At 38.7% G+C, this 14096-nt stretch overlaps 3 protein-coding genes across 3 annotated transcripts in view; all 3 read right to left on the bottom strand.

Moving 5' to 3' along the window:
- Nucleotides 1–1911, bottom strand: part of LOC119829601 (obscurin) — a 102117-nt gene extending 100206 nt beyond the window's left edge. Inside the window, exon 1 of the mRNA XM_038352198.1 lies at nt 1777–1911. The gene's annotated coding sequence lies outside the window, so the exon portion shown is untranslated. The remainder of the gene's footprint in view (nt 1–1776) is intronic.
- A 1462-nt stretch (nt 1912–3373) lies between these two features.
- LOC119829402 lies at nt 3374–9306 on the bottom strand. Its single transcript, XM_038351882.1, has 8 exons — nt 8673–9306; nt 7595–7717; nt 7160–7279; nt 6586–6711; nt 5463–5529; nt 5025–5110; nt 4308–4521; nt 3374–3826 (listed from the first exon to the last, which is right to left on the bottom strand). The coding sequence occupies exons 1-8, from the start codon at nt 9051–9053 to the stop codon at nt 3618–3620; spliced, it is 1326 nt and encodes a 441-aa protein (XP_038207810.1). The 5' UTR covers nt 9054–9306; the 3' UTR covers nt 3374–3617.
- Nucleotides 9307–10893: 1587 nt separating this feature from the next.
- The window catches only part of LOC119829401, a 12201-nt gene continuing 8998 nt past the window's right edge, over nt 10894–14096 (bottom strand). The window contains exons 16-19 of the mRNA XM_038351881.1: nt 13680–13844; nt 12647–12769; nt 12061–12118; nt 10894–11503 (exon numbers count right to left, since the gene is read on the bottom strand). Of these exons, the coding sequence (XP_038207809.1) occupies nt 11395–11503; nt 12061–12118; nt 12647–12769; nt 13680–13844 (455 nt within the window). The 3' untranslated portion in view covers nt 10894–11394. The remainder of the gene's footprint in view (nt 11504–12060; nt 12119–12646; nt 12770–13679; nt 13845–14096) is intronic.

Genomic DNA, 14096 nt, shown 5'->3' with positions numbered 1-14096 from the left:
CAATAAACAGCTTACAGTTATCATAAAATAATACACCTGTAGAAGCAATTTATCACCTACATGTTCCACATAATTAGGTCAAATGAAATAATAGAATACAATTTTCAAGTAGAGGACTCATTAGAGAAAAATATTCCTTAGCAATGGCAGGAAATTTCAGCAATCAGCTGCTTTCCTTCTTCGTTGAAATAATTATCATAAACAACAACTAGATGCTCGAAATACATTTCACAGATTGAATGAGTTTATTAATAGTTTACGTGCACAATCTAAAAGCAACTCAAACCCACGATTACGTTTAAAATGTTGCATTTACAACGTTACTCCAAGCACTGACGTTATTGAATAATGGTCCTTACAACAAAATCGCACAGACGAAATTAGCTGAAGGAATAGCAAAAAAAGCGACTATGTAAAACAATTTTCATTATAACAGTCGTAAAAATAGACAATGAAATTCAAATTACAAGCTTGGGACAATGAATCACTGAAAAAACCTTTGTAATAGACGTTGAAATAACAGATAATATATTTTTCGGTACCCAAATGTCAGAGCAAACCGACTTGTTAACAGAGTCGACAAGTTTGCTAAATCATATCACGCTATTTTAGGCCTAAAGTTTAGGCGTGTAGAGTCGAAATTCCTTTAATGCAGCTTGAAAAAAAAGCTCATCAACAAAGTTACTAGGTGCATTTCTAATTACTCTTATCACTCGGTGATAGAAGATATTTTTGAACAACGGAAGAGAGGCAGTTTGTACATAGCAGAGCAGCTAGACCGATCTAAATTTGTCTACGTCTTTGGCACGGCACTGGGGCAAGGACGCTTAGCGCCCATGCAGATTGATTGACCGATTAATCTCAGCTAAAGAGAAGATAAGACCCAAGCATCTATTGGAATAATCCAATGAGTAAAAAAGGATTAGGGGAAACCAGAAAGTGCTTTATTTTTAGGCTGAAGAAAAGGAATGCCGTGTGTCGTCTTATCGGAAAAACATTAGGCATTTAACTAAGGTCTCACTGGGTGATATTTTTCTATTTAATGATGCTCCAATTGAAATTCCTTTGATTCTAATGAAATGTTTATAGTTTTTATGCTGGTTTAATGAATACTGTTAAATAAATTATGTTATGATCAGAGTTTTGGTTCATAGGGAAAAACTTATGAATTTGGTCATCATTCCAAATATTTTATTAATGTGTCTCATACAAACGACTACTAAATCCATCTGATAAGAAATATAATAACGACTCCGTCGGCCAGATGTAACGAATTTTACGACATAAAGCCTAGAGTTTATAAGACCTATATATAAAAGAAGATCTCGTATGCCAAACTATAAATCTTAGATAACGACAGACGACATTAACTCTTGCGGTAGATAAAGAGTTAAATTAATTTAAAGGGTTTCTTGTGCCCTCATAACATTTTCTACATTTACATAGCAATTATTTGAGAAAATTATCAATTCTTGCTTTGTTAAGTTCGTGCAATATTCCCAAATCTAACTTTTACAGTATTTTCATTTTACACATTACTAACTGTATAATTTTCATCTACGCTACTTTACTCTATTTTAAAATCAACTTTAACCGAATTTGTTAAATCTTCATCAACAACTTATATTCCCGTGTGTATCGTAAACTTTCACATGAACGCATCCACTGTGTCCATGTGCGTATGTATCGTGTGCACTCGCGATGTAAACACTGTCACGTGTGGGGTGGGGGGTGACCAGGGGGGTGAACTGTTACGGCTATATTCGATTATATTACGAGTTTCGTTTTGCGCAGCGCGCGTCCGTCGCTCTCCGTGACACCACTATAACTGTCCTCGTGAGCGAATGCCGATTGATTTGTGATTGATCGCATTTCGGGATCTTTTATTCGATAAATAATCAAATTTACTGGTGTGTTCTTGTGTCTGAATTTATGTGTGTATTTATTTGTGAGGCGTGAAAAGATTTTTTGCATATTATTGTCTTGTTTGGACACGTAAAACTACAGTCTGCATATAATTATGCCAATTTTAAAGTATTCGAAGCAATATATAACTGTAGTTTAAAGGCTGAAATATAAAAAAATATACGTAATGTTATCAAATTGAAATGGATATTTTTGAGGAATTTTAATTTTTTTTTTATACGTTCTACAACTTATCCTTGATTTAATGCCTTGTAAATAATGCTATTTGGATGACCGTAAACACGATAATGCAGGCAAGATGCCATTGGGAATGCTGATCTCTAAGCTTCACGATGTGCATTTTCTAGGTCGCAATGTTTATAAGAATTCCTGTGTGCATAAAAATATACTCAGTACCTATGTCATTGAATACATATTTTCTCGGGTAGTATGGAGAAATTCTTTTGAAGAATAGTGTAATTTTATAGGGTAGATTTGCTCTTTAACCAAATATTGTTAGTTTTTTAAATACACATATTTTAAAATAGTGTAATTTTATAGGGTAGATTTGCTCTTTAACCAAATATTGTTAGTTTTTTAAATACACATATTTTAATGTGTCTCAGACAGCAGATTTGATCTTTAGGCTAAGTCGTGCATACGTGTGAAATAATTCGTGAACTGACCAGCACTTTTAGGAGAGCATTTATGTGGTCAAACTTGGCTCAAACAAACTTTCATTTCTTTGAATTGATTTATTTTACTGTGACTTGCAACAAGCTCCTCTACAATTTAATTACTTTGAATCTAAAGTAGTGAAGTGTTTGTAGTCTCTTACTCTTTCGTATCGACTCGCATAAGCTCAGCGAACTACACTGCTGTATCTAGTTGTTTTAGCATCTCACTCCCCCTTACCTCCCTACCAACTGGACCAAGCGCTGGTGCTTCTGTACCTTTCCTGTTGGTCTAGCACCTCACTCTCCCCTTACCTCCCCACCAAGTGGACCAAGCGCTGGTGCTTCTGTACCTTTCCTGTTGGTCTAGCACCTCACTCTCCCCTTACCTCCCCACCAAGTGGACCAAGCACTGGTGCTTCAGCGAGTTGCCCTGTTGTTCTAGCACCCCACCCCCCCTTCTTACCTCCCCAGCAACCGGTCCAAGCGCTGGCTGACCGGCTGAGCGGGCAGCTGAAGGCAGCTAGGCGCAGGCGGGGCGCGGCAGGCGGGCCCGGAGCGCGGCCAGCCCGCGCAGGCGCACGGCGAGGCGGCCGCACACGCGCCCCCGCGCCGCCCCCCGCGCCCCCCGCGCCGCCCGCACCGGCACCACCTCCGTGTGCGAGTCGCCGCCGCCGCGCAGCGCCTCGCCCAGCCACAGCCGCCCGTACCTGCGCCACGAGCTCGGCTATTGGTGCGGTAGGAGCTGTGTTGTGCTGGAGTTGTAATGATGATTCTATTGCAGTAGCTGGGCTTAGGTACAGTTGCTGGGCTATTGGCGGAGTTGGGTCGAATAGTATTGTATTGGTGTATTGAGAGTTTCCATTGTGTATACATGAGGAAAATGTAATTGAAATCTGATGAATGTCACAAAAAAATAGTATATTACCGTTTAACAAATCCCAAAGGTATCGTATCACCATGATAAAACAATGTTATGACGATTTAAGTAAGAAAAATCTAATTGATTAAAGCACATTTCACCCATAACCACCACCATCAAAGCACTTGGCACACACGGCAGACCCACCCGATGTCCTCGCAAGCGTCCAGGCCGAGAGGGTCTTCGGGCGGCTCGCTGACGACGGAGAAGACGATGCAGTGCTGGGAGCCCGCCCCCTGCACCCCCTCCGCCCCCTCCGCCCCGGTCGCGCGCCGCCGCGACATCGCGCTGAGCACCCCCACATCGCACTCGTTGATCACGAACGCTGTTACCATTCCATACCCAAATAACTATTAAAATGAAAGTATTTACTCTCACATTGGCATCTCATGTTACGATGAAGGTATTTACTTTCATCTTGATAATTATGAAATTCTTGCCCACACACCAAATGTCAATGAAAATCGAGTAAAGGTACAGCCAAATGTCATAGTAACTCTAAAATCTAATGAGGAAACAGAACACTGCGTAAGAGTCCGTACTATTTACAAAAAATTGAATTTAGGCTATATATATTCCCATAGGGGTAAAATGTGATAACTAATAAACAAATGAAAAGAAGATGTGTGTCCTTTATCCATAGTTATTACTAGTGTATCGCAGTTCCCTTATGGAACGTTTCTTCATATATTCTTAAGCCTCGCTAGACCAAATCTCTACTGGTCCAATGAGAAATTCAAATATTGAGAAAATCTCAAAGCTAACATCAGACACGCTTCAGAAGTCTCCGAATCATCAGCACTTACATTTCGTAAAATTAAAATGGCACTTGTCCATAAAATTCTTCGGTTTGGGAAAACTGCAAGGCGTTTCCAGCTCCGCCCCGCGCTTGCCCAAGAAACTGTAGGCTACGTACAGCCGCTTCACCTTGGGGTCGCTCATGGCTTGGCACTCCTCGTTCAGAGCCAGCCAGAGGATCGTAATCTCTAGCGTTTGACTCTTGTCGTCTGATAATTTAGCCTGTGGGGGAAATGGGTAGGATTTTCTCCTTACTTACTTTTACTATACAGGCAAAGAAGATTCGTAAGGTGTTTATATTTTAAATTATTTTCCTTAAATCCGCTCAGAAAATTTAAATGAGACCACATGGGAGACCACCAGCGTTCAAATAAAAAAAAGAATCCTGAAAATCGGTTCACCTAGTCGTAAGTTATAAGGCAACAATTACAATAAAATACAGTAGAGTTGATAACGTACTCCTTTCTTGAAATCGGCTGATGGTTTACGTTTAGAAAGCAGATTTATTGTTATTTTTTACAGTATTCACTACTATACACTAATGTGTATCATTATAAACATTACACCTACCAAAGAATAATATTCGACAGAGGCAATTTATTATAAACATAATAACAAAGCACAGGGCAAACCGCATAACATAACAGTACCTTGGGCAATCCCTTTTTTATTTTTTTAGATATTGTTAAACCGCAAAAACACATGTTATTTTTACGAAAACTCACCGTATCCTCGAGTGTGGTTCGGCGCGGTGCTTTCGGCAAAATGGTGACTGATTTTTTGCGGGATGTCTCCGTTTGTTTAAGCGCACCTTTTGAACAAACTTTTTACTAAGTCTATAATAATATATTTATGTATTGATTAGGATAAACGCCCAATATAATAAATAGTTCTCAATGTTAAGTGTAATATATTTTGAATTAAAGTCATCTAGGGATCACGGGTGGCCGAGAGGCTAGGCGTTATTAGGGTTTGGCAAAAAAATGCGGGTTCGAATCCCGCCTCGTGATAAATTTTTTTCTATTGTTTCAAAATTTCTCATAAAGTAATTTATTCAATCTCTAATACTGCGGAATTATGGTGCAAATGATACTAATGTGTATGCAATGCAGTAATCAAATCAAAGATAAACTTACCGTAGGGAATAAAAAATTATATCTTACTTGCTCTTCGCCATTTTTTAGAGTTCATTATATCGTAGATGTTTTCTGAATCGTATGATGCCTTTTTCTGTGTCAGAATAATAGGGACATGTAAATAACTAGCGATCCGACCCGGCTTCGCTCATAGTACGTAGTATATAACCTTCAGAACTTATCACGTACATTGACAACGGTGAAAGAATTTTTGAAAATCGATCCAGCAGTTCCTGATATAAGCGCGTCCAAACAAAGAAATATTTTCTTCAGCTTTGTATTATTAGTAAGTCGCCGCCTGACCACCCACCACCTTAGTGTTTCTGGATAGATTTATACCAAATTAAAACAAAAAAAAAACTTAACTACTGTCACAATAATATTAATCACACGCGAGAAAAGCCACAGGCGTAAAGCTTTATAACATTACTAATTGTTCGCTTGGCTTCCACCAGATAAGTATGTATTAGAATTTTTCTCTCAACTTAGTCAAGCGGATATAAATTCAAAAAAAAAAAACATAAATCATTAAAATCTCAGTTGACTTGATTTATAAGTTCTGTAAATAATACGATTTTCTTTTATACATATACATAAGTAGTTGTGTTGCGCGATTTCGCAAAGTATTTCTGATACATACTACAACTACTACAACAACTGCCAAGTATCATCAAAATCCGTTCAGTGGTTTTCGGGTAAAGGGTAAGACAAACATACATCAATCCATCCTAATAAACGTGCACATTCATAATATGAGTGAGATGTATAAATAATTAACGGTCCGCCCCGGCTCCGCCCGTGGTACATACATAACCTATAGCCTTCCTCTCTAAATGGGCTATCTAACACTGATAGAATTTCCATCGTAATAGTAGTTCCTTTCAGCTTTATAATCCTACTAATCCTATCCTATCCTACTATATCCTACTCCCACTAATATTATAAATGCGAAAGTTTGTAAGGATGTGTATGTGTTTGTTGCTCTTTCACGCAAAAGCTACTGAACCGATTGCAATGAAATTTGGTACGTAGATAGCTGGACAACTGGAATAACATATAGCAAACTTTCTAACCCGATATTCCTACGGGTTACGGACTTACACGGGTGAAACCGCGGGGCGTAGCTATATTAGTATAGATAAACAGTTACGATTTCAGCGTGCTGCGGTTTACTGGCCCTGTGCATGTCGAGGTCTCGCGCCAGGTGGAAGTCCGTGTGATCGGCGTCCAGGATCCGCTCCAGCGATGATGGTTGCCGGTGGAAGCTGGCCAGCGTCTGGAAACGTTAAGCGTGCTAAGTTATCTATTACGGGCGTGGTCAGACTTTAGTTTGGGAGGGGTGGAGGGGGGTGTTCAGTAAGTTACACATCTAAATGATCGATTAAGAGGAAGCCGGCATGTTCAAGAATCAAAAGTTCGATGACATGTGGCATCTGTCAGCCCGCACTTGGCCAGCGTGGTGGAATATGGCCTGAATCCTCATAGGAGGCCCGTGTCTCAACAGTGGGAACATATTTTGGGCTGATGATAATGATGATGATGATGCTGCTGATGAATGCAAGTGTGTCTCTTAGCTTTGTTTAAGTAGCACGTGTCTTGGGTTATTTTACTGTAGTTCGTGTCTTTTAGGTAAGTTTAAGGAACATGTCTCTTCGGTAATTGTGTCGGGTGGGTGTGGGGTGTGAGGGGTGTGTGGGGGTGGGGGGTGTGTGTGGGGGCCGCACCTGCGCGGGCGCGCTGTGCGGCGGCGCGCGCAGCATGCACCACACGTCGAGCACGCCCGCCTCCTCGCCCGCGCCGCCCCCGCCCGACGCGTCCCGCCGGCCCATGCCCGCCCCGCCGATCTGTGGATCACGGCTAGCGATTGAAAACCTCCCAAAACCCAACTAAATAAATTAATACAGACAAATCCACGGTGACATTTAGGTCAGGAAAGAAAAGAAACAAAATCCACACTCCTTCGGTCTTGGGAACGTCGCATGATTATAATAAGGTAATCTTACAAAGTGTCGAAAAATTGAATCTTGGACTCGTTGTCTCTATTTAAACCAAAACTATTTAAGAATATCTTCGACAACTTAACCTTCTGGGCAAAAGGAGACTATTATGAGTATTACAATTAACCAAATATAGAAAACTTGTTTTTTCTAGTAACATACTAAAGCCAAAGACATATCGACGCGTCTGTTTGTATGTAGCAACGCGTCGCGTAGTGGCAGCAGGCAACTCGCGAACGGCTTATCCTGTTTCTCCCACTCGCAAACCATTATCGGCATCTCCTCCTAAGAATTATTGTTTTTAATAAAAAAAGCTGAATCGCCTTCAAAACGTTTAAAACTAAATTTAAATGGGAAACATTTGAAAGACAAGTTTTCATCATAGAAAAAGAATCATCAAAATCGGTTCAACCAGCTAAGGTAACAGACACAACAAAAATAATACACTCAATGGAGGATTTCTTTTTTTTTATTGAATTTGGTTCAAAATTTGGAAGAAAACCTTTTTATTTTCTTTATATTCTTCAGAATTATTTTTTATTTAATTTTTAGTTTTATAGCATTGAAATGTTTTGTTTTGTTATTTCTTTCAAAAAATTTCTCAGATTTTTCTTTCATTTAGGCTGGCGGACCCGCAGAACCCATGTACTTAACCTTTTTAAGTATATCAGCAGAGTTCACGTCTGTCCAATTTTTTTCCTGTATCTTTTTGTTTCTTATTAATCACACATACCAAAAATCCCCAACAACTACGAATCTTTGTGGTGTTGTTTTCTTTTTTGTTTTTTTTTTCAATTTACCTTTTACCCGTAAAAGTGGCGCAAATTATCACAAATCCTTCACTAGTCCTCGCTGACATCTGAGCAAATTTTAATTAAAATAATTTCGAATACACATACATATCAGTCAGTCTATCAGTCAGTCAGTCAGTCAGTCAGTTAGTAAGTCAGTCAGTCAGTCAGTCAGTCAGTCAGTCAGTCAGTCAGTCAGTCAGTCAGTCAGTCAGTCAGTCAGTCAGTCAGTCAGTAAGTCAGTCAGTCAGTCAGTCAGTCAGTCAGTCAGTCAGTCAGTCAGAAAGTAAGTCAGTCAGTCAGTCAGTCAGTAGTCAGTCAGTCAGTCAGTCAGACATTACGCCGTTCTTTCTCAGTCGCACACTCTTGGCAGAGCGGTCATGATTACGATGATGATACTGTATATGTTTCCCATTCACCCCAATTATACATTACCAAATAAACCAAACCTGCTTCAAATACTCCAGAAAGTTGGCAGAGAGCCGCACGTCGTACTCCACTGAGAAATCAAAGTGCATCACGCGACCAGCTAGCTGGTGCGTCACAGTTGGCGCTTGGTCGTAGAACCGCCACAGCAGAGCGAGCGACTTGTTGCGCGAGTTTACTACCGCCTGGATATTTCGCGAGACGAATGAAAGAAAAATGAAAGGCAAGTTGAAGTTAACGCGTATATAACGTCTGCCGTTAGTCCTTCGGGAATCTAGTACAGGGACACTGAGAATCCACTGGCTCACCACTACACCCAGTACAAACGCAGGCGCACGTCGATCCCCGACCACGTACGTTACACGACTGACTGATCGACAGCTACGCCATCTACTGGTGTACATGAGACAATGTATAGATATATTTAATAGATACAAACACTACAGCGTATAACTTGATTATTTAATATGAAGCACCGAGTTGACTTGACTTATCTTTGGAAAGCGGCTTCTATTAGCGTCACGTATATGTTGGTATATAAACGACTCCTTTAGACTCGATTAACGATTTTGACCTATCCTAATCAGATTAAACTCAAACTCTTGCTATAACTTGTTATCCAGATTAGGACCACCAATTCTTACTTATACACTGTGTGAGCACAAATGGGACAATACAGTTGATTCTATCATTTAAGCGTGTTCCTTCAAACTGTATTTAAATATGTTAGTTAATTTCTATTATCGCTTACTTACTACTTACTACTTACTTGTTATTTCATGTCACAATGTACTTCTTTATCAAGCCGTATTTAGCCAGCAATACACCCGCAACTTTCCAGGTTGTGTGGATGCTTATGGGCGGCGTCAATCACCACTTACAACCCAGTTAACGCGCTATTGCATATAAAAAAGTATCATATCATATCATATCATATCATATCATATCATATCATATCATATCATATCATATCATATCATATCTCTTATGTGTCCAAAGGCCCACGCACCTGATCGGACAGTATAACGGTACCGACGTGCAAAGTGAACACGCACTTGCACGAGCCGCGCATGCGCTGGTCCGCGTCGCACTTGCGCAGCGCCAGCGGGCCCTCCGTCACGCACGCCGCATCTTGCGACTCGCGTTTCGTTGACTGCAATTGGACGAGCGTTTGAAAAAAAAATGTGTGGGACTCGAAACTCAAAAAAGACGTGTGGGACTCGAGAAGCTATTGCAGAGAATTTTTTCGGTCATTTATCCAGTCGGAGTGGGGGGTGTTGGGTTATTTTCGTTTCAGAATTTCTGGGATCGGTCTCCACGATCAAGGCCCGCGATAGAAGCTATGCAATAGCTTAAAAAACATCGACCAGTCCTGCAATTTATTATCTATACTTAAATATTTGATTGCTTAAAATCTATGCGGCTCTGAAACTACTGGATCGATTTGAAAACTTTACGGAGAAATAGAGAGAAAATATATAAGTATATAATTCATTGCATATATATGTGATCCCTGAGTATTAAAGGCAATAGTACCAAGGGCAAAGCCGAGGCAGGCCGATTACTAGTGGTGCGCACCGGTTTAAAGAAGCCCCCCGGCTTATAAAGATACCAGCTGACCCGACAAACGCTGTTCTGCCTTACTCTTATCATTTAGGGGTATGAAAAATAGATGTTGGCAGATTCTCAGACATACCCAATATGCACACAAAATTTCATAAGAATCGGTCCAGCCGTTTCGGAGGAGTTTGGTAACTAAAATTGTAACAAGAGAATTTTATATATAAGATATTGACTATGGAAGCTTTTGATTTTTAAAGAATAAATAAAAAACTAAACTATATTAGAATACATTTATTTCGATAAATTCTTAATAATAAAATACAAAAATTGTAACTTACTCCCTACTGAAGCTATAGTATACATTATGTATTTAAATAGACAATACAACAATTGTAGGAACATTTCAACCACAATATATACAAGAACTTATTCTAAAACCATTAAATACTTATTCTAAAGTATACAACCAGGAAAAGCATCTATACAGAATAAATAATGTGACGTTTTTTTTTATGTCATAGCGGGCAACTGAGCTGGTGGTTCGCCTAATGGTAAACGATCACCACCGCCCATGAACATTCGCAAAGGTAGTGCCTCTGCGAATGCGCTGCCCGCTTTTAGTGGGTAAGGGAAAAGGAACGGATTCATGACAGGAAAGAAGGAATGGACTGATACGGGTGAAGAAAAGGAAATAGGCCTCCGGTTTATTAACTTATCTAATAATAACACAAAAATAATAAATTGCCATTGATATTGAGATTTAAGTCATTTCAGGCTATAAAATAGAGACCAAAATTATATTTTTAACTATTGCGCTTGACAAAAGGTATTATAATAAAACACTGTTTAAAAAATTACATAAGGTTGAGACAAATTTTTAAGGTAATTTACTTAAATAAATAAAGTATACTACATTCTTCTTCTCTTTTGTCTACTTCTAAATTAATATAAAATATAATTACAAACGTTATTTCTCCCCACACTAAGACATTGGTAGATAAACGACGCGATTTATTCCTTATATTATTCATCCCATTACATTTTCTGGATGTTGGCAGTATCCATTAGACGACACTATTAACCAGCACTAACTACCAACATTCGAAAAAATCACAATCTGAAAAACACTATCTGCCAGCAGCAGCAAAAAAAAATGCAGCCATCTACACTAACACACTAACACTATGGTACCTCAAGCGAAGTGTGTGCCTGCAAGAGATGTCGACAGCGGGACAACTCGTCGCTTATAGCACGCAACGCCTCCTCCATTTTCTCTGAAGTCGATGTATGTCTGGCGATAGAATAAAGAAGAGATTTTTTGATAAACATAATAATAATAGATATAATTTAATTTTTAAGGAATGTTTCTTTTTATTAATGCAGCGTTCACATATACATGGTAATTTTAATAAAGAATACGAGTCCTATTTCAAATCCATAGCAATACTAGGTGACCCGGCAAACGCTGTTATGCCTTACTCTTATTATTTAGAGGTATGAAAAATAGATGTTGGCCCATTCTCAGATACTCAATATACACACAAAATTTCATAAGAATCGGTCCAGCCGTTACGGAGAAGTTTGTGTAACTAAAATTGTGACACGGGAATTTTAAATATAAGATAACATGTGTAGATTTTATAACAACTGGAATGACTTTTTGGGAAAAAGAATGTATTTCCAGATTTAATTAAGTTTCATTAAAAATAATTATTAAAAAACTTTTCATCTGCAATCAAACTTTTCAGTGACTGGCAAAAAAAAGATTTACATAATATGTTTAGGAAACAAATAGTATAATGGAGGTTAATATAATTATTATGATGTAGGTTGTACATAATAACGTACCGTCTGACATTGGAGATATTGTCATCGGGCGATTGCGTTTCTCCAATTGATTGTCTACCTAGAAATTATAAACAAATTTGTAAAATAAGGATGCTATCAACAGCCATTTATTCTTCTTTTGTATGTTGTTTAGTTTGAAAAAACAAACAAATAAGCACAACAGATATACAGCTCAAGTCGCTCAAGAATAACATATGTCCTTTTTTTTAGAAAAAAGTAGTATTTGATTTTTGTAGCAAACGAAGCAAATAATACAATTGAAGGGGGAGGACTCGTTTTTATTATATTAACAGCATTTTCATTCAAAAACATATTTTTAATTCATTACAACAAAAGAAAACGCTATGATAAACCATCCCATTATAAAACAATGTAATAACTAAATAAACATAATGTATTATAAATAAGTTGCGTATACAATAAATAAGTAAAACCCAAAAAAATATATAATTGTATCACGAGGAAGGTGGCCCCCAAGATACAGACAGCCCCAGCTCGAGGGGGGGTGTCTATGCCTGATATACGATATAATTATTATTATAATGCCTTGGTAAAATATAGAATTAATTTTTTTAGCTATACTAACGTTCCTGTACAGGCAGTTCGCCTTCACTCAAAGACCCGTAGTCGGTGGTGGAACGCGGCGTCAAGTCGCTCTGTGTGCACGTGCCTTTATCCTCGCCGGGGGACAGGTTGTTCGGGCTTGTTACTGTTAGTGCGGGAAATCCATAAAAAATACAGTTATTTTTTACATTTTAATGTGTTTTATTTTACGTATATCAATTGATCCGCCTCGTGACCACGCTCGCTTTAAAGTGTTCGGAACGTATAATACGTATAGAATAAAATTTAGTTCTGTGTAGTCTCTGCTACACTCTTTTATATTAATCATGTCATCAGTTGCCCAAGGAAGCTATCCTACTATTCCTATCCTACTATGCTACTAATATTATAAATGCGAAAGTGTGTAAGGATGTGTGTGTGTGTGTGTTATTCTTTCACGCAAAAGCTACTGAACCGATTGCAATGAAATTTGGTACGTGGATACCTGGACAACTGGAATAACATATAGACAACTCCTTATCCCGATATTCTTACGGGATACGGACTTACGCGGGTGAAACCGCGGGGCGCAGCTAGTATACTATAATTATTAAAATATAGAGATTTAATTTTTAATTTTTAGTTTTATAGCATTGAAATGCTTTATAAATGAGAAATTTTGAAAGAATAGAAAAAATTCAATGCTATAAAACTAAAAATTAAAAATTAAATTTAACAAAGGCCGCGTTCCATCGATACAATATTGTAATCATTGAAATAATGTTTCGTATTGGTTGTGATGGTTCTTAATCATCTCAATAGATGGCGTGGGGTGCCCCTTAGGCACATGAAACCGAAAGAGTTGAAGAAATTCGATTACTGTGGCAGGATCACGGGTGGCCGAGAGGCTAGGCGTTGCTACGGTTAGGCAAGATACGCAGGTTCGAATCCTGCCTCGTGATCAAATTTTTCTATTCTTTCAAAATTTATATGTATTCTTTCATAATTTATTTAATTCAAGAGCAGTCTAATGTGCTATATGTAAATAAATTGAATCACGTCATTTAAATTCTCACCTTCCCTCTCAGAAGGTATATCAGTGAGTGACGACACATCACAGGGCGTGCCGGGTGACAGAGCTTGTAGTGTCGCCGAACCAGCCACCACGTAAGTGCCGCGGCTCGGTGTGGACGTCCTACGCTTGCTCGGGTCGTACACGCAGGGACGGGCTTCTTCCCTGTCTGTGGTGTGCATTTGTATGAGGCGTCCCACAGGGTTCCAGTGTTGGACCTTTTTATATTTTGTAGGCAGTGGGTTTGGACGACTTTTTTTTTTATTTAAGAATAAAAACAAGGTACCGTATCGTAGGATTAACGTTCACTATTTTTATTACTGTAATTATGATAAATTGTTTTTACAACAATTTATGAACCACTCATGCTATGTTTATAGAAGCACTTTTATATTGCTTACACGTAGGTACCATATTCGCG

This window comes from Zerene cesonia, chromosome 10, assembly GCF_012273895.1.
Source record: "Zerene cesonia ecotype Mississippi chromosome 10, Zerene_cesonia_1.1, whole genome shotgun sequence".
NCBI lineage: Eukaryota > Metazoa > Arthropoda > Insecta > Lepidoptera > Pieridae > Zerene > Zerene cesonia.
The sequence above is the reverse complement of the archived record's forward strand: the minus strand, read 5'-3'. Positions and strand labels throughout refer to the sequence as shown.

Excerpts from the sequence above, each read along its gene's own strand:
- LOC119829402 (XM_038351882.1), bottom strand. The coding sequence starts at position 9,053 with ATGTACACCAGTAGATGGCGTAGCTGTCGATCAGTCAGTCGTGTAACG. Across the intron at positions 7,718-8,672 it reads TTCTGGAGTATTTGAAGCAG|GAGGAGATGCCGATAATGGT; the intron begins GTTTGGTTTATT and ends AATAATTCTTAG. Across the intron at positions 5,111-5,462 it reads TAAAAAATGGCGAAGAGCAA|GTGCGCTTAAACAAACGGAG; the intron begins GTAAGATATAAT and ends TTTGTTCAAAAG.